Source organism: Brachyistius frenatus, unplaced genomic scaffold (genome assembly GCF_029030835.1).
Source record: "Brachyistius frenatus isolate BFR_SWC_R1_liver_20210118 unplaced genomic scaffold, ASM2903083v1 Contig_134, whole genome shotgun sequence".
Classification (NCBI taxonomy): domain Eukaryota; kingdom Metazoa; phylum Chordata; class Actinopteri; family Embiotocidae; genus Brachyistius; species Brachyistius frenatus.
This window is the reverse complement of record NW_027210733.1, coordinates 912,501-937,898: the sequence shown is the minus strand read 5'-3', so window position 1 is coordinate 937,898 and position 25,398 is coordinate 912,501. Positions and strand designations below refer to the sequence as shown.

The window sequence follows — 25,398 nt, the reverse complement described above, 5'->3', positions numbered from 1 at the left end:
GATGCCATGAAGTGGAGCCTCCACAGCACCAGAGCCATAGGCAGCACACTGTTCCTCGCCAGGACTCTTCTGACTGAGGTTGGAATCATGAGTCAGTGCTGACGCTTTTGTAGGCTTGGCCCTTAAGAGCACAGGGCCATGTCAGAACCTTTTCCCTTCATGTTTACAGTCCTCATTCAAAGAAACTGCTCTTCAACAGCTGCCCAAACAGTCGCACTGAGCTGAATGCCTCCAGTGTTAGGACAGCTAGGCACTAAATTTAGGACAGGACATCCGTCATTCTCTGTCTTTCCATGTTTCCACTGAAACCTTTATTCAGTTTTTTTTATGCAATGTGTAGTCGTTTACCAATAACCTACCACCAAGGAGGTGTTTAGGCCCAGCCCGTTGTAAGTGTGGACTGCATCCTGTTACTTGGAACAAACAGGCACAGTGAGAGTGGGTCCCATTAACCATCACTACTGCCCTCTGCCTTCAGAGGTGTCACGGTACGCTGGTTTATATTTGGTTTCCGTTGCGTCTCTGCCTCACCACCTCCAGGCCACACATCTGGTCCTCAGGCCGACACTGGCTGTGCCCAAGCATTTCCTTCTGGTTACTCAGCCTCCCAGGAGAGCTGAAGGGAGAGAGGGAGAGGGAGGGAGAGAGAGAGAGAGAGAGAGAGAGAGAAAAAAGAAAGAAAGAAAGAAAGAAAGAAAGAAAGAAAGAAAGAAAGAAAGAAAGAAAGAGAGAATGAGAGAGTAAACTGGGGAAAGCGAGAGAGCGGAAGTCGGCCACGGAAGGAACACATCACGGCATCTTTCCCTCTTTCCCTCCGTGCTCTGCTCTAGTCTGGAGTGATTCATCCATTGCCCGTCCAAAGGGAGAGCTCTTGCCAGGGCTCTGCATCGCACGCTATCCCAGTTCCTCATCCCACAGCCCATTAACTCTTATTGGACGGCTATTTTTCTGTAAATTTGTCACATTTTGTGGCGAATTACTCCAAATATTTTAACTTCATCTACCTGTGTAATTAGTTTATTGATGTTCTGATGAGTTTATATTATGAAAGTCTAGCTTTTTCTGTCGTTGATGTGATTAGTGTTGATTTGTTGTTTTCAGTCATGGCTGTCCCTCTGAATTTTCTTCTCTTGGGCTGTTGGCTTGGCTAAATCATTTACTGTATGGTTATGGGCAGGGAAAGGGAATTACCATACACACTCTCTTCCATTCATAAGTCACTTTCTGACTGTGTTCAGTTATTCTTGCCTCTCTGGTTTGACATTTACAGTACCTCCCCTGAGTTAAACATCAATGAAATTTCATTATCCAAATCTTTTTCTCATTTGCCTCAGAGTCCATCTGCCTTATAAATATAACACAGATTCCATGCTGGACTATAAATTTGCAGTTCATGTTTTCTTTTGTTATTTTTGAGACATCTAAAAAGAAGCAGTTGACTGTTTTTGTGGGGCACTGGCTATACTTAGGAGAGTTTGCCCAGTAGTAAAGTGTGGTGTGTGAACTGTGAGGGGCCCAGAGCTGACCTGGATAGTGTTTCAGGTAGGCCAACACCCCCCCGAGTTGGGCCGCGATAGCCACAGGAGCTGGCTCAAGGCTGTGGTTCACAGAGACAACAAGTCAGGCCACGGGGACGCACAGTACCGCTCTGCACACCAGGGAATCTGTCCAAATTGCACACAGGCGAGCTCTGATGTCTGATGGGGTTTTCCAAGGTCAGGTTGGGAATCTAGAAGCCAGAGCACAGAGAAAGGAAACATCCTCTACCATCTTCTGCTGAACAGGGGAGCCCTGGAATGAAAAGTTTATTGTTTTGAGCCATGAAATTTGATTTTACATGTCTGCCATGGGCAAGCCTGTTTTATTCAGAGGAAGCTCTAACTCCAATTTCCACACAAAGCTAATGTCCATGAAAGTGGGATTTCAATTTGATATGAATAGTTGGCTTGCAGTTGGGATAACTTCTCCAATATTTTGCTAGTATTTAAGATTTGTTCCTGAGTTCATCACATTATCATCATTAGCACACCATCAATTTGACTAGATAAAGTGCTGTTCTTATACATTTACACCCAGAAGATCTCTGTCTTTCGCACTTGTTTTGTTTTTTTCAAGTAACAGCCTTTCACTTGCGGATAGAAAAGATTAGGGTCTCAACTAATGATCACTTTCATTATCAATTCATTCATTGTCCATTATTTTCTCGACAAACCGATTCGCTTTTTGGTCTTTAAAACGTCAAAAAAATGGTGAAAAATCTCAATCTGTGTTTTCCAAAGCTGAAGGTGCAGCCTAAAATATCTTGTTTAGTCCCAACTAACACTCTACATTCAAAATATATTCAGTTTATCATTGAGGACTAAAGGAACCACAAAATACTCACATTTAAGAAGCTGAGCATTTGTATAATATTTTCCTTAAAAGAATAATTCTGCACAATTAATGGATTGTCAAAATAAATGAAAAGATAAAGAGATCTCTTGTTGTTACAAGTGCAATCCTAGCCTAAAAATAACCCAGTTTTTAACTTAAGCTCTCAAATCGTTCTGGGGTGTGATGGTTGGGGTGCACGCATCTTTAGCACAAAAGATTCCTCTGTTCCCATCCCTTACATTAAATTAGCCTGTTTTGCATGCCATATTTCTCCCCACCAGCTTACCCCTTACAAGTGAAAGCCAAGCATTACAGGAACAGTGCAGCTATGTGCTGAGTCTGCCAGGATCGACTGCATGCCCTACTAAAACATGGCCACTGAAGGCAAGCCATTGAAGGACCCCTCCAACCGGCGGACTAGTTCTAAGGACAGACTTCTGTTTGTGTTGCATTATCATCTATTTACCCTTTCCTCTCTCTTCTGTTGACAGACTCCAGCTGAGGTGACTGTTTCTCAGCCAACTTGCACAGCCAATGGAACAAACGGGTAAGGAGTGACAGACGCAAAATTTACCCCTAAAACTTTTAGGAAGTGATGGTTCCGTTTTGTTTTTTTTATTTGTACACTTCCTCTGAGTGCTGGGGGTTTCTGTATTTATCTTCAGACAGGCACATGTGTAAGTACTATAATTTTCACTTTCTGTGCAGTATTTCACAGGGTGCACCTCGTGGATGCATGCAGCGGTGCATAGAGTCACATGTATGTTGACAGATGATCGGAGGTTTGATTGCTTCTGGATAATGTGGTTATCCGCCTCATTTTTCAGTTGTTTCACTCTTGACTTTTTGAGTTTTGCCATTCAGAGTTTACCTCTGCCTTCATTTGAGGCTCTGTTGCCAATTATATGTCAAGGTGATTGTGACCAGTTACACTTATATTGTCAGGCTAACTCTATTCAGCTTCAACAAATCCAGTTACTTTGTTAGTTCAAAGGCTGTAAACTCAAACTGTTGGTTAAGAGGAGACAGTATTCGTCTCACAAATAATGGAATTCAAATGGTCATGTGGTTTACAAGTGAATGCTAGTGACAATGAAAAGGAGTGATTCATGGAAGGCTTGATCCAGACTATTAGTGCATGGCTGTGATCTCAGACAGTGATGTAGCCAGGCTCTGCTCCACTCTATCTCTGGCATCGTGCCCTTATCATCCCCCCTCCCACCCCGTTCTCTCATCCACAATCTCCACAGTACATCTGCCGACTCACAGGCAATGAGTCACAAAGTGCGACTTGTAGGGCTATCATACACCAAAAATGAATAGACGAGGGTCTGCAGCAGCTCTCGGCAAGAATAGAGCCACCTCAGGAAGTGGGAAGGAGAGCTTTTGCTGCAGCCGTACAGGACTGGCTGTCTCTTGAGGCTTGAGGGAAAGAAAGAAAGAAAGAAAGAAAGGGAGAAGTGAGGACTGTACGTGGTGACTCAGTCTTACTTCAACAGCACTCCTAGCAGAGGTGTGGCTCGGGGGTGTGTGTGTGTGTGTGTGTGTGTGTGTGTGTGTGTGTGTGTGTGTGTGTGTGTGTGTGTGTGTGTGTGTGTGTGTGTGCGTGTGTGCGTGCGCGCGCGTGCGCGCGTGCGTGTCACATTTACAGTGTAGTCAAGGTGGCCTCAGGCTGCATGGCATAATTAACTACTGGTTTTGAAGGGAGTGTGTTAAAAGCCTTGCTGTAATCATCACACTGAGTCCAGAGATTAGAGAGCGTAGTGCTCGGTCATTACCTGGCCTATGAGTGGACACACCCAGAAGTTCAGCTGCATGAAGGGAAAGCCAAGGCAGGCTCTGATAAGTCCCCTTTTGATGTAGCAAATGTCTTAGCCATTCATCCTGAGTCTCCCATAGCAGGCAGGGCAGTTCTGGTTACCTTTATACTTTCATTGAACAATTGAAGTGAACTGTGCAGACAGAAATATTGATCTGAAACGTTATAATGAATGAATCAAGATGTGATGGTTGGATTTATGTTTTTCCTCCATATCTGAGGCTATTATGACAATAGAGAGAGAATTGATCACAACTGATGTGGTTATAGAGGGAGATAGGCAGCCTCTGTTACAACAGAGTGGTGGGTATCGATAACGTCTGCCAGTAGTGGGCCATTTCAGGGGTTTCACAGAATCCATGGATATAATGGTGCTATTTTAAACTATATTGCTGTATGATCAGAGTGCATGTAAATATACAGTTATAGCCATTTGCAACAGAATGTAAATTAACACAAACACAGCTGCAGGCCACACACACAAAATTTCCACAATATAAAAATTACTCATATGGACACTGATCAAAACATCTTGTCATTCAAGAAATATAACACGGAACAAGTTTACATTTTCTTCAGTGTACAAAAACAAATTGGAAAGTTTGAGGTGTCATTGTGCCCAATTTCCTTCACGTGTCTCTTCAGGCTGTCAGTGTAAGGTCTTTCCTGTCTGTCTTTCAGCCAGCAGAAAGTGCCCAGCAGCCTGCTCTCTCCTGCTGTGCTCACACTCAAATCTGTCTTACATCATGACTATATTTTTTTTCATCCTCACTTTCCTCACTCTCCACTTCCCCTCTCTGGGGCAGGGCAGAGTACAAACTGTACCGAAAAAGAAAGTGGACACTTCAGGACTACATCTGTCTTTCTCACCATTTGTTCCATCTGCTTTGTCATTAGCTCCCCTTCCTCTTTGACAGCTCTTGGCCATGGACAGCATGACATGTTTTTTGATGTGGGCTCCTAGGCAGTAACGGCTTAACGGCTGGAAGAGAACAGTGTTTAGGAATGTATTTTGTGTGTGTGTGTGTGTGTGTGTGTGTGTGTGTGTGTGTGTGTGTGTGTGTGTGTGTGTGTGTGTGTGTGTGTGTGTGTGTGTGTGTGTGTGTGTGTGTGTGTGTGTGTGTGTGTGTGTGTGTGTGTGTGTGTGTGCACGTGCATGAGAGAGGGTGTGTGTGCATGAAACAGACGGGTGATGTGATTTCGTGAAGAACTCAGAAGTGGGCCCTTGGTAATTGCCTGTCTGGATATTCTGTGGTCCTGTCAAGCATCACAAACTGGCCCATTAACATAGTTAATATAGAAAGTTTTGATTCACATCACTACGTGTCACAATCTTAATGATTTCTTTCAAACTAAAGACTAATTTCCTCTTGTATAATACAATTTCTCTGACAACACACACTTCTTCAGTCACAAACTCAGACTTCCTGTCATACACCCCTCCTCCTCAAAACATGACTCTCTTTTTTTTTTTTCTTCTTCTTCCCTCTCTCTCCCCTCTGCCTAGTCCAGGGTTTCTTGGCAGTGGTCTTGAGTAAACAGTGTATTTTTAGCTGGGAGGTCATATAGGCCCAGTCTTAATCACCACATTCCCATTTTCCCACCAGCCCAGTTTCAGCCAGAGGCCCATGCAGTCAGCCCTGTGCACTGTGGGGGAGGGGAGAGAGACTGGAAAGAGAAAGAGATGGATTCCCACAAAGAGGATCTGTGATTATTTAGTGCTACAGTGTGACCCACTGTATTTTAGTGAAGATTGTCTCAGATAGCATAATTTGTCTTTGCTGATGTCTATTAAGCCATAGCTGTCATTTGTGTACAGTGTACAGCCATAATGGCGCTGGACATGAACAAAAAGGCATCTGTTTTGATGTCCTTTGTTTGAATGCCTATTTTTTTTTTTTGGATACATCTGAGCTTTTCTTCTATTGGACAAACCTCCAAGTATTCCCTGTGACACATCTGCGAAAAGGGTCTTCTCTGCAACTGTGCACATCCCGGTGGTTCCAAGGACCCGCTTTGTACGCGGGACATGTTTCCACTGCGGTCATTCAAGCCCGAGAGCAAGGACACCATTTTTCCTGACTTTTTAATTAGTATCTCAGCGTTGTGATTTGACCCTGTGCTGAAATCAATGACTCATCTCTCTAACAAATGACCATGAAACAGACAGTCACAAACTAATCAACTCATTGTGGCGCTCATACAACCGCATTTAAGTGTGTCACCATCACTGTCCCCATGAAAAGTCTGCTGGCAGTATGCGCATTGATTGCGATGGTCTCTTTGCAGTGTGTAGGAAGTGTCTGTGCTTTTGATTTGAGACAGTCCATCAGGTTATGGTGTCAATTAAATGCATTCACTCTGTGTCTAAAGAGTGGAGGAGTAGACCCTGCTGTTATAAAGCCTTGTCTGTGTTCATTATGGTTTCCCCACTGTGAGCCTACTACTACTACTACTACTACTACTTTTGCAGTGGTACTTCTATGGAGGTTCTTGTTGAGTAAAACAAGATACAAACAACTGAGGTCTAGCTTCTTTTAGATGATCTGAACTGAGAGCTGCAACAATTTAGCAATCAGCAGGAAATTAATCGGCAGGTTTTTAGAAACTTCTTGGCAAAAATGCTAAATAGTTGCTGGTTCCATCTCCCTAAATCTGAAGCTCAAAACTGTATTTATTTTTTTAAACTTTTGGCATTGTCCCTCTGCTCAGAAATTCACGAAGTTATAAAAGATAAAAGCACCAGTGATTCTGCTTTGATTCGTTTCATTATAATGGTACTTTATATAACTTTGTTGTTCAAGTCGTTTAACTTTATCACGACTGTACTTTATTTAACAAACAGGTAGAATACTTCTAGATTGGCCTACTGACCTTTTGAAGCAGTGACAGATTTGGCTTTTAAAACAGAGTGCATGGGTTGATAGCAGTGATGCTGCTGAAATATAGTTGACTGACATGTTGTGTGCATTGTTTTTGGCAGACTATACCAAGTCTCTAGAAGTGACTTTGGCACTGTTTTGCTCTTTGCTTGTTTTTTGGTGAAACATTTGTTTTGTGTTGATGTATGAAAGTGCATAAAAATGAATCTGAAAAATCACAATACATTATTGAATTGGAACTCAGGTAACGTGATAGAATTGAATCGGGAAATCCTACTGTGCTGAATGAATGTGTGGTATCTTCCTGTTTCCTTAAGTATGTCGTTCTGTTCTTTTGTTCCCGTCAGTTAAGTACTTTGCTGCTCATAGTCCTACTGACCTCTGAACTCTGTAATGCTGTTGTGTTGTTTAGGCATCAAAGAGATGTGAAATTGGAGGCAAACTGGTATTGTGGTGACAATTCATAATAAATAAATGTGTATACCACAATGTCTTATCAGGCCTATGTAGCTTCTCACTTATGAACAGAGGACATTATAATGAGTGCAACTGCAACAGATGTAAATATGTGCTTCAGATTTGTCACAGCATCAAATCTGTGTGGTTGTGTGCATATAGGGAAATGTTTTCCTTCCTCTTGCAAGTCATGTTTCTTCTTTTCTGACATTTATTTTCAGGACTTCACCCTCTCCTACTTTGTGGGGCAGCCAGCAGTTTTTTTATTTGTTGGTCTGAGCTCATCCATGGTATCTGAGCTGCCAACATTTTCCTTTTCACTTTCTTAAAAGAATCTCTTGTTTTCTGTGTTGCACTTTTTAGGATAAGAACTAACATTTGTTAGTGTTTTTCTAAAAAGCAAAACTACTGAACAGTATGTTCATCTCAAACTGCAGATGAGAAGAAGTATCCTGATTTTCAACATATTTCAAGTTTGAACAGATGAATAGTGTGACATTAAAATTAAATTGAGGGAGGGAAGGAGGCAGAGAGGGAGAGAGAGGAAGAGAGAGAGGGAGAGAAGAAGAGGGAGAGAGGGCGAGCGAGAGGGAGCGAGGGAGAGGGAGGGAGGGAGAGAGAGAGCAGGAGAGGAGAGGAGAGGAGAGGAGAGGAGAGGAGAGGAGTCATCTGTAGATGTGCACTCACTCTATTCTTCGTGCTGTCTAATCCCCATGTCAAATTGTTTCCTGCACTCTACAGGAAGTTACCCGCAAAAGGCCTCACCGTCACTGCCTCTGCTGGGGCTTCTGGGAATGTGGGGGGCAGGAGCATGTTGGGGGGGGGGGGGTGTAGGGCTGCTGGACAGCTGTGGAGATCCAAAGCTCCCACATCAGAACAGTGCTCAGACATTTGTCCTGAGCTGTCTGTATTTATCAGTCATCATTGTTACACTATAGTTTCCTGTGAAGTTTTTTTTTTACACAATTTGTGTAGGAATACACTAACAGAAATATATTTACATGGACAAAAATAGCACAAGAAGGTTGCTGATTGTGTTTGGGTGCTGGAGATTTTTGACGTTTTTTGGGGTATTTGTGTGATACTTTTGACAATATGACAAAATACCCCAAAATATGATGAATAAAATTTGTATTATGACAAAGAGTTCCTTTTCAACAAGAAAAAAAGATGTGGTAAATTTGGTTATTTCCTGTAACCACAACATTACACTGCTGTGGTTTGCAGCCAGTCTCAGAGAGACTTTGGACATCAGCCTGGCTTTTTGGACACAATAGTCAAACTGACTCGGTTTATGCAGCATTTAATTTGAAGGTCAGGCATTCTGTGCTGCGAAAGGTCAAAACTTGGGTTTGGTCTTATTCTTTTGTCCCATTTTAACCCCGTCTCCATCTCTACTTTATCTAACAGAAGCATTGAATTTGACTAAGAAAACATTTCCGGTTAAAGATGTGGACAGGCCAGTTAGGGGCAGAAAATCAGATTTCTACATTTGCTACTGGTATAGAAAAATGTTTCCTGAAAAATCGACAGACCCAAAAGCCAAGTTTTATTTTGATATTCCTCCATGATGTATGCTCATGTGTCCCACATAACATCTTCAATAAACTGTAAAACTGTAAGGCACTTCTTTTACTTCTATAAAACTGCTGGCTCAAATCCTGCTGTCGGTTCCACCAGTTGTTTAGAGGTTCAGACTTGGCCTGGTTATAATATTAGTGTACAGAGATTTAAATAGAGATTTGGAAACTGAAACAATAGCACACGGTAATCCAAAGCATTTAACATTAACATGCCCACTGTGCACGTCAGGCTGCATTCTCCTCTCAGGGGGGAGTTTTTCTATAGATCCCATCGCCGTCTCGTTTGGGAAGCCTGTCTCCGCCAATGTCTCCGTTATGTAGCAGGGGTTATTAACAACCTCAAATAAGATATGTCCTCACATTTCTGTGTTTATTTTAATGCCTTTAAGTGGGGTCGGTAGATGCAGGGGCTGACAGAGGTCCCCGCAGACTGCTGCTGGAGGAGCAGGCGGTCAGGCTTAGTTAGATAGCATGACTGAGGATAATGTGACAGGTTCCTGAAGCTTCCTCTCTCACGTCTGCTTTCTGGTGATGCCTCGGGCCCAATTTATACACACATGCAGAAAAACTGGCCCACAATATAGAGTTTCATGGTGTCTGAGCATTATCTTAAATTAGAGATGCCAGTCAGTTAGAATCAACAACTGCAAATACACTTCATAAAGAGAAGAAACTTCATGCGTAATAAGGCAGACGTGAGGTCAACTAGACAAACCGTGATGCAGAGAGGACCAGGTCAGACCGTGTAGAGAAGGAAACGGCTCCTGCAGTCATGTAAGCTGAGTCAAAGGAGATAAGGCTATATTCAGACTCATTGATCATTGCTGGTTTCCGTGAGGAGGAACCTTCCGGAATTATCAGATCAATAATGACATAAATCAGCTGACGAAGGTAACAAGAGGCCAAATAACCCCGGGAGGGAGGGCTCGATTCATTTCCTGAGCAGTGAGGGGGATGACAGGAAGGAAGGAGGGGTTGTCACTTGTCCCTCAACTGCTAGTTAGACCCAGGAAACCGAGAAAATAGATGAGTGATAAGGTAAATAAACGAGGCGAGATAAAACCTCTAAACAATCTAATAGACTGGAAATGGGCCTTGGCCTGAGATAACAAGTCTGGATTAGTCCATATAACGTTGGCGGACCAGGATGCTGAGCAGTCACTGTATATGGAAATAGCTGCAGACTTGATTGTGCAGCATTAAAGAGAGACAGAAAGAACAGCAGTTCAGCAGATTTACAGATGTTTTTAATGTTTTTGGTTTTAACTATCCAAGGCTGTGACCTCTTGAACCCTCCGCCTCCCCCCTGACCGGCGTGAGCTGGCTGGCCGGGAGTCAGGCTGGCGTCGCTCTGTCACGTTTATTTTCAGTCGCCTGCTCGGCTCGCCGGCCCGAGTGATAAAAGCGAGACGAGCTGTCCGCAGTGGCGTGGTATGCAACGGCGTGCGTTTGTGGGCTTGCGTGCTGCTAGGGAGGGAAAGTGTGGAAAACGCTAGAGGACAGATATTCGTGGCACTTCTTCCAGTCCCCCCTGTGTGACCCCCACCGAAAGGGTATCAGAGTGGCTCGTAGTTGGCACGGAGTCATATGTGGGCGGGGGTCTCGGCCAACTGTATGTCTCCGAGCCAATTAGCTATCCAATAGAAGGGAGTAGTCAGGGGAAGACTTGAGAGTCGAGAGGGAAGCAGGCTTTATTTACATTTTCCTTCTGCTCCTCCACACAGGCACACTGTCTCGGAGTCGCTTGACGAGATGAAGAGCCTGATCATTGAGAAGAATAAAATGAGCCTGGAGGAAGAGCCTGAGCTGTTGGTGAAAGGTGAGTCTAACCTTCACAGCAGACATGGCACATCACACCACCATTAATCTGTTCCACCTTAAAGGCAAATGCATCTACCTGCTACCATCAATTATGTGGCATCAGTGAGTCATTATGCTGAAGTGATGACTAATCTGTTAGTTGATTAACAGAAATGAATGATGATCGATTGGACTGTTGGTTGGGCACCATTCACTGTTTTCTTTTTTTTTTTTTTTTTTTTTTTTTACATTTTACAGATTAAACTATCAATCAAAAGATTTATCAAAAAAAGTAATATGTAAAAGAATCTGTAATAAAACAAAATCTGTAATAATCTACAGCTCCACTTAGTTTTTTAGTTAATAAATGAGCTTCCTGCAGGGCCTGGCTGCTGCTGTTCATGTCATTAAGTGTAGTATATATTTCATTAGCACTAATTGTCTTCTGTCGCAGCTCCATGCTGTGCTGTCGTCCAGTAGCCAACCCTTCTCTGACCACATGTGGTGCACAGCTGCCCTCCCCCCGCCCCTCTGCGTGTATTCATTTTAGGATAGCTACTGGCATCAGGAGCCCCATCTTGAATGTCTGATGCTTTTGAGGAATGATCTCATAGGTTATTTCTGTCTGATATATATCTTTTTTTTTTTTTTTTTCCTTTTTTCCTTTTTTCCTTCCTGGCGTGTCGCTGACAGGGAGCAGTATATTGCCAGCGCTTGGATATGTTACGTCCTTCTGTAATTCTGACAGCAGTTACCATGCGCCCTCATCTAGCGCCCCTCATTTTACTGCTGTCCCCTCTCTCCCAGTCTCACTGTTAGAGGAGAGGAATTTCCCTCCAAAAACTGAGGACGGCTTCTTTTCCTTGGACCACTGTCATTTTACATTTCAGCTTTTGCCCGCCCCACTACACTTCACTATTACAGCAACCACAACAGTAAGGCACCTCAGGGTGTTAGATAATCCTTCTCGTTTCTCTCTGTATGCTGCACTATGAGTATGTTTTGAAGACTGCCTCCATTAAGGTCCTTTCACCTTTTTTTTTTTCTCAGCTGGATATCCCGAGGCTACATGGGGTGAATATTGCCCCAGTATCCAAAATAGGCCACCAACATTGCAGATATAGACCTATGATGTGAGGATGAATGGTAAAACCCATGTAGTGGTGACAGAGAGAGATGTTGGCATTGGTTTATTGACATACCTTTGTTGATTTACAGTTAAAATTACCCCTCACATGATGCTGAGCGTCTCATGCTCCAGTAAACTGAAGCCAGATCTGTCTGGATCTGTCTGCTCTGAGGGAGAAGGTTTAGTTCTCAGTATTTTTTTACACAAATGCGGAGTTCAGGTCAAGTTAATAATTTTGAATTTTTTAAAAATACAGATCTGTTTCCTGTTAAAAATCTATTTCTGTAACCAGTTTTTTGGCTTTTATGTTGAAATGTTTCCCCGAGTTCATTTTGGTGAGAGGGTTCTTATGAAATCCCTGCAATTAAAGTATATATGCATGCAAGAAATTAAGCAATTAAACTTTGAAGTGAAGTGTACTTTTATTTGTAATGCATTTTTCCATTATAATGCTTTTTAATATTCAATCTTTGGGGCAAACATTCAATATTCAGAGAGTGCCGGGAGTAGAAAGTTGGAAATGCACAGAGAGAGATTGTTTTCTCAATCTCTGTTTGAGGGGGCAGGGCACTGAGGGGTTGTAGGTCACAAATGAAACAAATTAAGGGTGAGCCGTGGCCCCCAGGGGAAACATTAGCAGGCTACAGCGATGGGATCCAGATGGAAGACCATGGGAGGGGTATGCAGGGGGTCTGGGGACTCGGCTGCTCCGTCTCTCTTGCTATGTCTTCATCCTCGTTCTCCTTTTCTTATCGCGCCATTTAGAGTTCCCAAAGAGAGCAGCAGCCGTGGGACATCCCGTGTCTGTGACAGAGGCGTCAGGGTGCCAGGCATTCCCTTCTCTGTGTTTCTCACCCAGTCAGCTTGTCTGCCTCCGCCGTCTGTCAGTGAGCTCAACCCGAGCTACCTCATAATTTTTATTTATCCCTTTCACATTGGGGTTTGATGCTGACCCCCTCTGATGTGGTGTTAAGTGCCTGCAGAGTTTTTACTTTGGGCTATATTGGGTGGGTTTATGGTGGGTTCAAAACTGCCACTTATATCATATAGAGGCATTCTCAAACAGGAAACATAGCCTGAGAGGCTGAGCCTTCGCCCCCTCCTCTCCCTTCGTTTTTATTTTGGAGCAGCAGCGAGGCGGTGGGATCTTTGCACTGCCTGGGAAAACCACTCTGAGGCAAAGTTAAAAACATGGAGAGGGGAGAAATGGGGCAGATGAAAGTAAACAGGAGGAGAGTGAGAGCGGGGGGGAAGAAAGATGCAGGCGAAATGAGCGCTGGCTGACAGGTGGCACGCAGCTTGCTAACCACAGAGGAAGTTGTGATGCTGGTGTGGCGTCATTACGGCTTTCACAGGGTTGGAGGCTGAAGGTACATTGCCTTAATTGTTCCTTTAAAACCACTCCTAAGCGTGCCCAAGCCATATGCACTCACATGCACAGCCACCCCACATTTGTCACACTGCCAGCTTACAACAGAGGCCTGACCCTGCTTATAGTCCCACCCAGCCTTGCATTGGTCCAGGTGGCCTGCAACAACTCTGCAGTCTTTCACTCAGCCCTCTGGATGAACTCTGACCCCCCCCCCCCACCCCGCTACCAGGACTCTTCGATCCTCCTCTGCCTGTTTCTCTCGAGGCAGCATCTATAAAAGACTGCCAAACTTTGTTTATTTGTCTTCTCTCCGATTAAATACTTATTAGGAACAAGTTTCCCACATAGCTGAGGGGGGGAGTAGAGGTTCACTGTTTTGGAGCCGTCAATCTGGGCTGTTGCAATATTTCCAAATACTCCGAACTTTTGGAAACATAACTGTCTCGCATTGTAGAGACAAGCCTGGCAAGACCAGCAGGCATGCCTGCGAGCATGTCTGCTTTACACTCTTTGTCTCCCTCCGTTCCAGTATATCTCTCTCTCTCTCTCTGTCTCTGCCTGCTTTTGTCACTCTGTCAACCTCAAAAGTGGTAATTATGTTGGCTGCATGCAGCCTTTAATGCCTGTGCTATTAGATGGCTGTATTTTTATCCCCCAGTATTTACCCCAACAAGGCAGTCACATACAGACTGCAGCAAACTTTATGGACAATTACACGACTGGGGGATTATTCTGAGTGAAGACATGGTGTTGCTGTGCTTTTTTAGTAGCTCCATGACGAGCCCACCTACTGCTCCGGCCTTTCAGGGGAAATACTTGTCTTGGAGTTTAGCTGCTGTGTTTCTAAAGGAGTGCAGGCGTATTGGTACATTTTTGTGAGACACAACTTTACATGGTGCTTGCACAATTGATTTTCAGTGCTTTTATTTTATACATTTTTTATTGTGTCTTGCTGAAATAATATCCTTCCCAAGCAGGCTTACAAGAAAAAAAAACAACACAGTAGCAAAATAAATTGCAATAACTTTGTTTTGCTAAATCCAAAAAAGGGTTATGGGGTATGTTTCTCAAATTAGGGGGAAGTATTGTTTTGGTACCAAAACTGGGTCTTGTTACTAGTAGAGTTGCAAGCAAGTCCATTGATGGTTCTCTCCATTATTTATTTAGTCTATAGCAGGCTCTTACACTTGAGAAGTTGGAACTATCAAATATAAAAATGAAATGACTTAAGAGTATTTAATGTTCACAACAGATTGATTTTTGTGTCGATTCTGAAATCAATCAACTGTCTAATTGCCGCAGCTCTGCTGCCATGTGTGACTTCGTTTCGAGCTTGAGTTCTCATATGATGCCTGTGTGTGTGTGTTTTAATTAAAGGTTGGCTGTTAAGGGAGGTGCGAGGCAACTGGATCAAGCAGCGTCGGTACTGGTTCGTGCTGAGCCAGGACTCACTGGACTACTACAGCGGACCAGAGAAAGGTGCACGCAGACTGGGCACGCTCGTCCTCACCAACCTCTGCTCTGTCATCTGGCCAGACAAGCAGACGTACAAGGAGACAGGTGAGCCAGACACATATGCAGAAGCAGACAGACTCAGCTGATTCAGCTGACTCACAGTCATGTATTCTTGCCCGTAAACTCTTTTGTGTCCAGGCAGACCTGTGTGTTAATTCCCTATGCGGTGCAGTGATCACAGAAATGTTAAAAATTTCCCAGGAAGTTGTTCTGGGTTTTAATGTACGCAAGTCATGTCTTGTGGTGCCCTTTCCCTTCCCAATAGTGCAGTAATTCTGAGTAAGTTTGGGAAGCCCCTGCTGCATTTAGTCCAAAAACGTAGCTCAAGGTTGGTCTAGAAACCACTCATTTGAGTCATCAAAGGGGATGCCCTTTCCATTGAAACAAATTACATAAAGAATCAAGAGGAACAATTTTGCTGTGCGGGAAAAGACACCCAGATGACCTTTTTGAGTGTGTATGATGCAAATATGTCGCCCCGTGTCCAAGTCTGTCTGCCTGTCCATCAATGGAGAGGATTATGTCCTGCTGACTTCACCAAACTACTTAAAATGCCCAAGCCGCTGTATAAACCCAAACTCAAACATAGTTCCTACTAACTCAATATGCCAGGGGACTTTTCTGGACAGGAGTGTGCTTTCAACAGTGGCTTTGTCACAAGCTCCACTGGTTGTTTCACTACTGAATAGCTTTATGTTCTTCCTATACCACTGAGAAATTTGTCATGTTCAAGTTGCACAAAATCTTTACTTCCTCTGTGTATTTACTGGTTATTACCATGAGGTATTAGTTCCCTTTAGGAGTTCCTTTTTCGGCATCATTGATGCTTTGCAGCAATGTTAATTAAAGGGCAGCAAACGGATAAAAAAAAAATGGACAATGGCAACACAACCAGGTCATAATCTGAGTTGTAATACATCTATATTTTGGGTTTGTGCTTCACCAAGATCTTAAACAAAGAAGGATGTGGTGCCAAGTCACGTAGCAGGAAAGCCTGATAACAGCCGTGGGGCTGCAGATCAAGCCAGGCTGCCTGGGGTATGTCTAATACTTCCTCTGCACAAGGAGGAAGCATGCCTTTTTTCACTTTTATTGAATTTCGTCCAAGAGCAGACTTGCTGAGATGGTTGAACATTCGTGTCCTACATGTGCAGAATAATCGTTGTTTGGTTTTGGTGTGGTCTGAGGTTCCTCTCCAGGTGACCTTTGATCCTCCATGAAACCGAGAGGGAGTCATGGCTGACATATGCAAGCTGTCCAATGCGAAGAACACTTTTGCTGTTATCTTTCCTGTTTATTTAAATTACTCTTTCAGATGAGCAGCACGATGGTTTTTGTGTGTGGGTGTGTTTTAAACTTTCATGTTTATTTATGTATTTTACAGGTTACTGGAGCATTACAGTTTATGGGCGGAAACACTGCTACAGGCTGTACACCAAGCACTTCAACGAGGCCGTGCACTGGGCCTGTGCCATCCAAAAAATCATTGATACCAAATCGCCCGTGGAAACACCAACGCAGCTCCTGATTCGAGATATCGAGGTGGGCCTCACAACGCGCGCGCGCGCACACACACACACACACACACACACACACACACACACACACACACACACACACACACACACACACACACACACACACACACACACACACACACAAACGTATACACCTGGTTGCTGCCAGACTATCTCTAATAAGAGCCACCAAACACAAACAAACGACATATTATTCCCCTCCGCTCTGTTACCATGGAAACCACACGACCACATTGGGCAGAGGGTCCAAAGTTTATTCTGCTCGCCTTTCCCTTTTGAATGACCTCATCTGATTCCATCACACTGGGAGAGGACATAATGACTGAACTGCAGCAAATAGGTCCTTTCGCAATAAAGGTATTTCCAGTTATTGAATAACTAAAAAAAAAAAAAAAGGATTTGTGGGATTTCAAAGGATGCTCCTTCCTTTACCCTCTCACATGCAAGGAGTGTGTTCATAGGAGACAGATATATTTTTAGACTGGGGGTTGCTAGAGAACACGGTGTGCTGGAATCTCATTGAGCAGACAGAGGACTCATCTTGCATCAGTCTGCCCCCAGGGGTGAAGAGAGGGGCAGCTTTGGCAGAGGAGGTGGAGGACGGCTCGGCGTGAAACTGCAGGACCAGATAAGCACTCCTTTGCCGGGCCTCCTGGCTCAGTAATCTCCCAACGAGTCACTAATCTCAAAGAAAGTGGTTAATCTGCTTGCCTCCGTCTTCCCCCTGTCTGCTTTGCCAGGAGGGGCGAAGCTTATATTTTGGAGGAACAGAGGGGGCCTGCTTTTAAAGTGCTCTCCACTCATTGTTTTGAGTTTCCCTCTGAAAAGTCCTCTTTGAGTCTTTAAAACCGTCTCTCAGTCTATCACTTTCTCTCTGTCGCCCTCGTCTTTACACACAGGCACGCTTTCTCAAACAGGCGAGGTATTTTCCCTCTCGAGTGTGAGACTGGGACTGCTGCTGTAAAAATCAAAAAGAGAACGAACAGAGGTGGCTTTGTGTGAACAAGACTGCTCGCTTATCTTTTAAAGTATGATTTATGTCCCAGCCACAGACACAAAGGAGAACATGGATTGCAGCTTTAGCCTTGGACCTACAACCAGGGGCCATGTGTGAACGAGGATCAGAAGGACTGACTAGATGTGTGAACTGCTCCGTGTCTAATTGTGAATTTATGAAAAAACTTTGGTCTGGGCGAGCAACAAAGCCAAAAAGAAACGTGACAGGGCATGAAACATTAGCAACAGTCGATCCTGCAGGTTAGCCAAACGTATTTGTAAGACAACTAGTGGACAAGTAGTCAAATTATTCCCCAGTTATGAAGCAAACTTACTGCTAGCAGCAGCAGAAACAGGATAACAGATCAAGCCTTGGTTTGTCAAAGGCTAACAGGAAACACCTACGAGCTATGAGGCTCACTAACTAGTATGCTGTATTTTGTTTGTTTGATATAATTAGCTTTATTTGTAATAAAAAATGTTTTTAATGCTTTTACCATAGCCTTGGTATATATAAAGCAATGTAGTTGTATCCAACCCTTTCCCATCCAGGTAATGGGTTTCATAGTGACAAGAAAGAATCCTTTAATTGTACGAACATCAAAAGTATTTCTGTTGGCTTCAGAGGTGCCAGAATACAGATTTTGTTGCCTTTGTGCTGAGCCAGGCTAGTTGTTTGTCCTTGTTTCCAGTTAGTTGTGACATGCTTAGTTATACCACTGCTGGCTGTAACCTCATATTTAACACACAGACATGTGAGCAATATCAGTCTTCTCATCTGGCTTTTGGCAAGGCGGTGAATTAGCGTACTTCCCAAATGTCAAAGTGTTCCATGTGGCACGAGAAGACCACAGGAAATAAGAGAAGCATGTACAGTGTATGGATATCATCTGGGATGCTGTGTCGCTGTATCCAGCCACCGCACGTGGTCCACAGAGCAGCATCTCATTCCCACAGTTCAAACAGACAGGCCTGTCACCAGCGTACACTGAGCACTTCAGAAGAATGTGTCAACTTTGCCCCACTAAAGAGGGGGAAAGCTGGCTTGTCTTGTAGCCAGAGAGAAAGGGGCGGTGGGACCGGGGGGAGTTGCAGAGTCAGGAGAGAGCCAGAGCAGTGGCAACGTTACTAATGAGCAACAGGTGCTGGAGGGCAGTTCCATGGGAGCCATCTGTACCGCTGGAAGGCTTCTATCCACATAGGCACCAAAAGACACAAACACACGCACACTAAACTCATTGACACCAGCGGATAAAATATAACGTGTCGGTCACGCCAGTGTGGTTTGCTGGGTCATCACTCGACCTTCCTGCTGCTTTGAAAGTTGCCAGAGCTGAGTCGTGACCCTGGTCGAATCGACCTCGGTCACCCGACAGACAAACACACACACACTCTCAATCCCCCGCTCACTGATCGCCTTCAGGTTTTTACTTCAAGCATATTGAAGGCGTATGAAAGTTTGTTCTGTGCTGTGTTTGTTGATCTTATCATCACAATTTTTTTTTTTTTTTTTTTTTTGCTTGTGTACTTTAGGAGAATAAGTTCAACCCTGAGGTAGTGGAGCACATCTACCAGCACAACCCCATCTTGAAGTACACGCAGGGCCCTCTGTATGCTCCTCTGCTGCCCTTCCCCTATGGCAGTCTGGAGCACACATGTGAGTGCTTAAGATCTACATGTCATACATCGTCATAAAGACTAATGGGAAGTAGTACAACCTAATGATAAATATTTTACAGCTCTATTAGTGCTGACTGGCTGAATCTTATGCACATCTTTACTATATCAGTAGCTCTGTTGAACAGAAACAAACCACTCGGTTCTTCATCAGTATATAATTAGCAAACAGTTTCCTATCACGGCAGTATTGCTAAGTGGAGAGAAGCAGTATAATCATTGTGCTATGCTGTTTGTGCTTAGTAGTCCTTCTCAGCAATTCAATGTACTGCAAGGCACTGTCACAAGCTTTCTTGGCTCGGCTGTTTCATCAGAACAAGTGCAAACAGGAGAAAACAAACAGAGTAGAACAGATATTAAAAAAACTATCACGCTAAAATAACTGGGTAAAAGAAAAAGACAGAAATGTCAACAATGTATTGAAATATTATAATGATTCTGTTAATCCAACCTCTCCACAAGAGTGATTAACATAATTCAAGCAGAAAAGATGATGAAGCTGATGAGATGCTGGTGTAATCAATTGCTATATTAAATTGGAAGATATACCTTTGCTTCAGTTCAGTGATGTTTACATGACAAAATGCTATCATTGTCCAGAGATATCTGTAAGATGCTATCTTCTTACAGGGGAAAGCAAAAAAAAAAAGATTTCGTTCCAGCAGAAAAAAAAAACCCCAAAAACAAATTTTAACACGATATTGCTCTGCTCCTCCTTCTCTCCAGACCACAGTGGGAAAGGTTACGGCTCGGTGCGTGAGGAGGCCGTGAAGCTCTTCAACTGCCTGCAGCAGCTGGAGTCGGCACGAGAGCCAGTTCCCATCATCCAGGGCGTGCTGCAGACCTGCCTGGACCTGCGCCCCCTCCGCGACGAGGTCTACTGCCAGCTCGTGAAGCAGACCAGCTACACGCCTTCCCCGTACACCGCCGCACACCTCCGTTACTGGCAGCTCCTCACCTGTATGAGCTGCACCTTCCTGCCCGGGACCACCGTGCTCAAGTACCTGCGGTTCCACCTCAAGAGGTGAGATGCACACCAAGGATATTAGAGGGTTGAAGAGGTGATATGGCTGACCCTAAATGTATATTTTAGTAGTGATTAAAATGTATAATTTGCATTGAAGTGAGGTATCGTGATCATATTTATGTTAAGTTTTACTATGTAATTAAAATGCTTTTCTCTGCTTAGCTCAGATGAATATCATCAAGAGCAACAATTTTCTACTGTTTGGGAAATTAAAATCCAAACTATGAGTTCATAGTCATCTGACTATAAGTAGACATGAACCCTGCTTTTAACTTTAAAGCTTGTATTTTTTCCTCTTGCAATTTAATGTGAAAGCAGCTTTCAGTTTGGATTTGTTCATGTTCAGTGCAGTTGAAATAAATCCTTCTGACTGGAGAAAGCTGTTCACATCATCCTCTACTTGTATTTAAAAGTGGAAAACATGGGATTTGGTTGTTTTTTCTGGCTCTGTTTTATCCCTCGGGGAAACATGACTTGTGGAAGACAGGTGGAAAACGTTGCAGTGTATCCACCCATGTTGACAGTTTGAGGTAATAGACTGTGAAAAGTAATAAGAGTGTGTTATTTTAATATTATTGACATTTGATTTTTACACGAGTGAGTCAAAAGTAAACACTAGTTGATGCAACGGGATGCCATCACACAGTCGCTTATGAGTGGGACATCAGAGCAGGAGTCGGCTGTTGGTGGAAGAGGGAGCCTGCGAGGGAGAACAGGTTCAACTGGGAGGTGAACCAGTAGCGAGTAGTAGCAGGGAAAACACGGGGTCTAGACATCGGACATAAAGTAGGCGCCGGCATCCCTAACCACCAGTTTTGATATAGTAGCATGATATGCCTTCATATTGTTAGCGTGCTCCCCCTGACAGATCCAGCGTTTGAGTGCTGGATTTTCAGGTCTGAATTAGCCCCTCTGTCAAGCATGCTGATCTAAGTTATTAGCAGTGCTAATCTCCTGCTCTGGATTTTCCGTCTAACGCCATGTCATCAAACCACTACAGTTTTCTATCTATATTTCTGTACTGGGAATCGCCCTCCTAGCTAATGGAACAGTTGCATGCAATGGCAATTCATAATAACGCTGTGAAACTCACTGGCTATGTGTTTTGATACATCTTGCCATCGCTCTCACGCACTCTCTCTCCGTGGATCAGTGCTGAGGCTGCAGCTGGGCAGAGCTAAGACTGGAGCTGGGCAGTGGGCCCAGAAACCCTCCTCCACTCACCCCTCCCTCCCCCAGTGCCCTGAGAACCCCCCAGGGAATGTCTGCCGTCAGAGAGAGAATAGGCCAGAAGAAAGAAAGCAGAGGAGGAGGAGGAGGGGGCCAGAGAGCAGGAAACGGCAGAAAGGGGTGATGAGCGGGGAGTATAGGAGGGGATCACGAGGACTGGAACATTTCTAATTATTTTTCAGCAGGACAAATCCCACCCTGCGGCCGTATAGTTATGAGATAGCAAGACATCAGAGTGTCTGAGTGGGCTTCTCTGTGTCTGGCAAAACAGTTTGAGGCCCTCTTCTTTGCCTCGTTCTGTCCTCCGTTTTGTGTATTTTGGGAAGAACATTGGAGTATAATTGTTTCCTTCCTATTTGTCCCTCTGTGTTTATACAGGGCTGAGCTCATAACTCCACCAGGTTGTATTTCACACTTTTCACACCAACAAAGTGTGTGAGACGTCAGGCTCCAGTTGGAGTGGGTTGTCTGCTGCCTTTGTGTCCAGTCTTTTAAACCAACAACACACACACACACACACACACACACACACACACACACACACACACACACACACACACACACACACACACACACACACACACACACACACACACACACACACACACACACACACACACACACACACACACCTAGCACTCCTGGACACTCCGCAGGGAGGAAGTGGTAGATCGCTCTGGTTCACAGGAGCGGAAACACTTTTTCCTGTTCCGTGCGCTACCCAAAGTCAAACATGTTTTCTTTGCCATTTTCCTTTTCTTTGAAGGATTGAGGGATGTTGAGTCTTTTCAGTCCCTAACAGCTAAAGTGAGAACATTTGTCATTCCTCGCCTCATTGACTTTCTAGCATTGCCAGCCCAAAGAAAATAAAGAACTCGGTTGAATCAAAAAGATGACGCAAAGTCCATAATCACAGCATAACACTTAACAGGTCTTGAGTCACTGTTAACATCACGCGCATTAACAAATTCTCTCTTTTATGCATTGAAAACTTAACTTTCCTTTTTATAGCAAATATGTTGCAAATTAAATGCACACACGCGAATATGCACACACACACACACACACACACACACACACACACACACACACACACACACACACACACACACACACACACACACACACACACACACACACACATGCCAATACCACTATCTCACACTCTCACTCTTTCTTTCAGAATCCAGAGCCAAAGTCCTGAGTCTGAGATGGATAACTATGCGTCATTCATCAGCGAGGCTCTGGAGAAGACCAAGTGTCGGGAGTGTGTGCCATCCTGGGAGGAGATCCAGATGCTGATGAGCCGACAGGAGATGCTGTGCACGGTGCACTACCCCGGCCCTGGATCCTGTCAGCTCTACATCAGCTCTCACACCACTGCCAATGAGGTTTGGCAATGCAGCTTTTCTCAGTATTTCAGCTTCTCATGTGTTTCTATTCAGTTTCATAGTCTAGTAGTCACTTTCATAGTCACTGGAAAGCCGTCACAGTCAGAAAAAAAAATTGAATTTCTGCTTTTTCTGTTTTCAAGTTTAACGAAAGTAATTTCTGTGTCCATCTGCCTTCTCAACCCGTCCCCCCCGTCCCACCACCACCACCACCAGGTGGTTCGAAGGATGCAAGAGAAGCTCGGCCTGCAGGAGAGCAGAAACACGTTTGCACTGTATGAGCAGAATGCACTGTGGGAGCAGCCGGTCACGGGCGGCGCTTTGATCGCAGATGTCATGACCAGGTTTGGAAAGCGATTCTCGGTCTTCAACACTGTAAAACAGAACAAGACAGACAGTGCGAGGAAATCGGACACAATAAAAACCAAGCAGACAGGCGTGCTATCAAAACATCTTGTCTAAATGTCGACCAAAAATGTGAACTATTTTTTGAGAGGAGTGTTTTTATCTTCTCTATCCTTGATAAATGGTGACCTTGTCTGGTCTTGTTGGTCAAACATGACGGCATGCTGGCACACTGGGCTTGTGTCACTGTGTCTGTCAGCTGCTGGATAGCCAAGGTGAAGCTGATGTCATTTAAATGTACAAGGAAAAGTCTCGAATGAAACGATAAGGCATGTAGTCGGAATAGAAAGGATTTGTGTCTTTTTGTGTCCTCGTAGTGTTGAGTGACAGAGTGAATGGGAAGCTGCCATGTTACTAAACAGCAATATTACACATTGTGGAGGCAATATCCTGCAACACATTAACATGAAGGCTTAAGATTCTTGGTATGCCGTATGTATACAAGTATATTTTTTAGCATTAACCCTTTCTGTCCCTCTTCTGTGCAGCTTCACAACCAAAGAGTCCGAGTCGAAATCCCAATGGAAGCTGTGTTTCAAGCTCTACTGCCTGTTGGATGCTGACAGCATATCAGTGGACAGTATCGAGTATTTCTTCCTCTTTGAGCAGGTAATGGAGCTGAACACAAGTCCTCCAAGGGCAGACTGCTCCTTTTGATGGTGCCTTTGTTATGAGTGACCGTTCCAGTGCTGATAATGAGAAGGAATTTATTGTCCTGCAGTGATTCATTCCTCATATTTCATTGGATCATTTATGTTTCTAGTTAACAATCTGCAATCACAGCCTGTTATGTGTTACGGGCTGTGATTGCAATAAAATACCCAGCATAAAAAGCATGACTAAGAGCACTGGCTGGAGTGCAGAGAGGCCAAAAGGCAGCCAGCACTGGCTTCATTATAACAAATTTTCCTGAGGACTCCCATAAAAGAGTTATGGGACAAAATAAAACAGGGTGGGGTATAAGGGATTCATGACAGGACTGAGGCTATTACTGACTAACTGTACCTTCTTTTTGTTCTGTTTTGTCTCACTCTGCGCTGGTTTCGGCCTTCGTGCTGCAGTGCCATGAGATGGTGGTGCGAGGTCAGCTGCCAGCCTGTGAAGAGGACCTGCAGGCCTTAGCTGCCCTGAGGCTTCAGTGCCTGATGGGTGACTTCAGCACGCACGCCCCCTGCCCACCTCTGGATGAGCTTTTCCCAGGTCACATGCTTGAAACTCGGGTCCTCATGGCGCTCTCTGCCCCGCAACCTTTGCCTCCTTGTCAGGTGGCAGCTCCCGGCTGCCCCGCGACGCAGCGCTTCCCCACAGGCCTCCTGTCGGGCACGCTGTGGAGCCACACGGCTACGGCGGTACACAAGCAAAAAGTGGAGCAGGACCTGCGCCTGCGGAGCCGGCTGAAGGAGGAGGCGGCAGCTGTCATGGGATCCATCTTGGAGCAGTGGAAAGGTCTGGCCGGCTACAGCTGCAGGGACAGTATGGCCGCCTACCTCACAATTGCACGCCAGTGGTCAGGCTTTGGATGCACTCTTTATGAAGTGGACTTTTATATTGTGAGTATTGTTGAAGTCATGCTTTAGTTTGGGATTTTTTTTTAATTTTTTTTTAAGTTTTTGCTCCCTCTGGGTTTAAGAGCCACTTGGATCTTGAGGTGAACCGAGGGATAACTCTGAGCTCTTCTGATATGTGCTCGCCTCTCTCCGCCTGCAGAGCTCGACAGGGAGTTTTTCCCAGAAGCTGTGGCTGGGTGTAGCTGCTACGTCCGTGTCTCTGTATAAGCAGGGAGAGTCAGAGGCTCTGGAGTCCTTCCCTTACGGACAGATCTGCTCCTACGGCGTATCTGACAGCAACACCTTCAAGATCACAGCTGGGGATCGGGATCTGCTATTCGAAACCACCAAGGTATAGTGGCTCACGTCCCGGGTAGCACATAGAGGGTGAAGCCGAGGGGGGAGCAAAAATCTTTCATTCAATGAAGCTCTTTCTGAACTGGACTTTGACATACTCTGTCTCTGCCGTATTCAGGATTCAGTTTGTGTACAGTGCAGAGTCAAGTGGCCTTATCACCCTGCAGTGTTCTGCAGAGTAAGAGAAAGATGCACACTGTTTGCTCACGAACACCCCCAAGCCCCCCCCACCCCCCTCCCACCACCCCCCCACCAGCTCTTTGACCCACTTTAAAAACACTCATTCATTTGGTCTAAATAG

The 25,398-nt window shown here is 44.5% G+C and overlaps 1 protein-coding gene across 1 annotated transcript in view; it reads left to right on the top strand.

The window, feature by feature from the left end:
* The window catches only part of plekhh3 (pleckstrin homology, MyTH4 and FERM domain containing H3), a 30,630-nt gene that overhangs the window by 3,852 nt on the left and 1,380 nt on the right, over positions 1-25,398 (top strand). Inside the window, exons 2-12 of the mRNA XM_069714678.1 lie at positions 2,865-2,920; positions 10,838-10,932; positions 14,792-14,974; positions 16,314-16,471; positions 18,997-19,120; positions 19,867-20,164; positions 22,581-22,788; positions 23,005-23,132; positions 23,682-23,802; positions 24,255-24,743; positions 24,901-25,092. Of these exons, the coding sequence (XP_069570779.1) occupies positions 2,865-2,920; positions 10,838-10,932; positions 14,792-14,974; positions 16,314-16,471; positions 18,997-19,120; positions 19,867-20,164; positions 22,581-22,788; positions 23,005-23,132; positions 23,682-23,802; positions 24,255-24,743; positions 24,901-25,092 (2,052 nt within the window). The remainder of the gene's footprint in view (positions 1-2,864; positions 2,921-10,837; positions 10,933-14,791; positions 14,975-16,313; positions 16,472-18,996; positions 19,121-19,866; positions 20,165-22,580; positions 22,789-23,004; positions 23,133-23,681; positions 23,803-24,254; positions 24,744-24,900; positions 25,093-25,398) is intronic.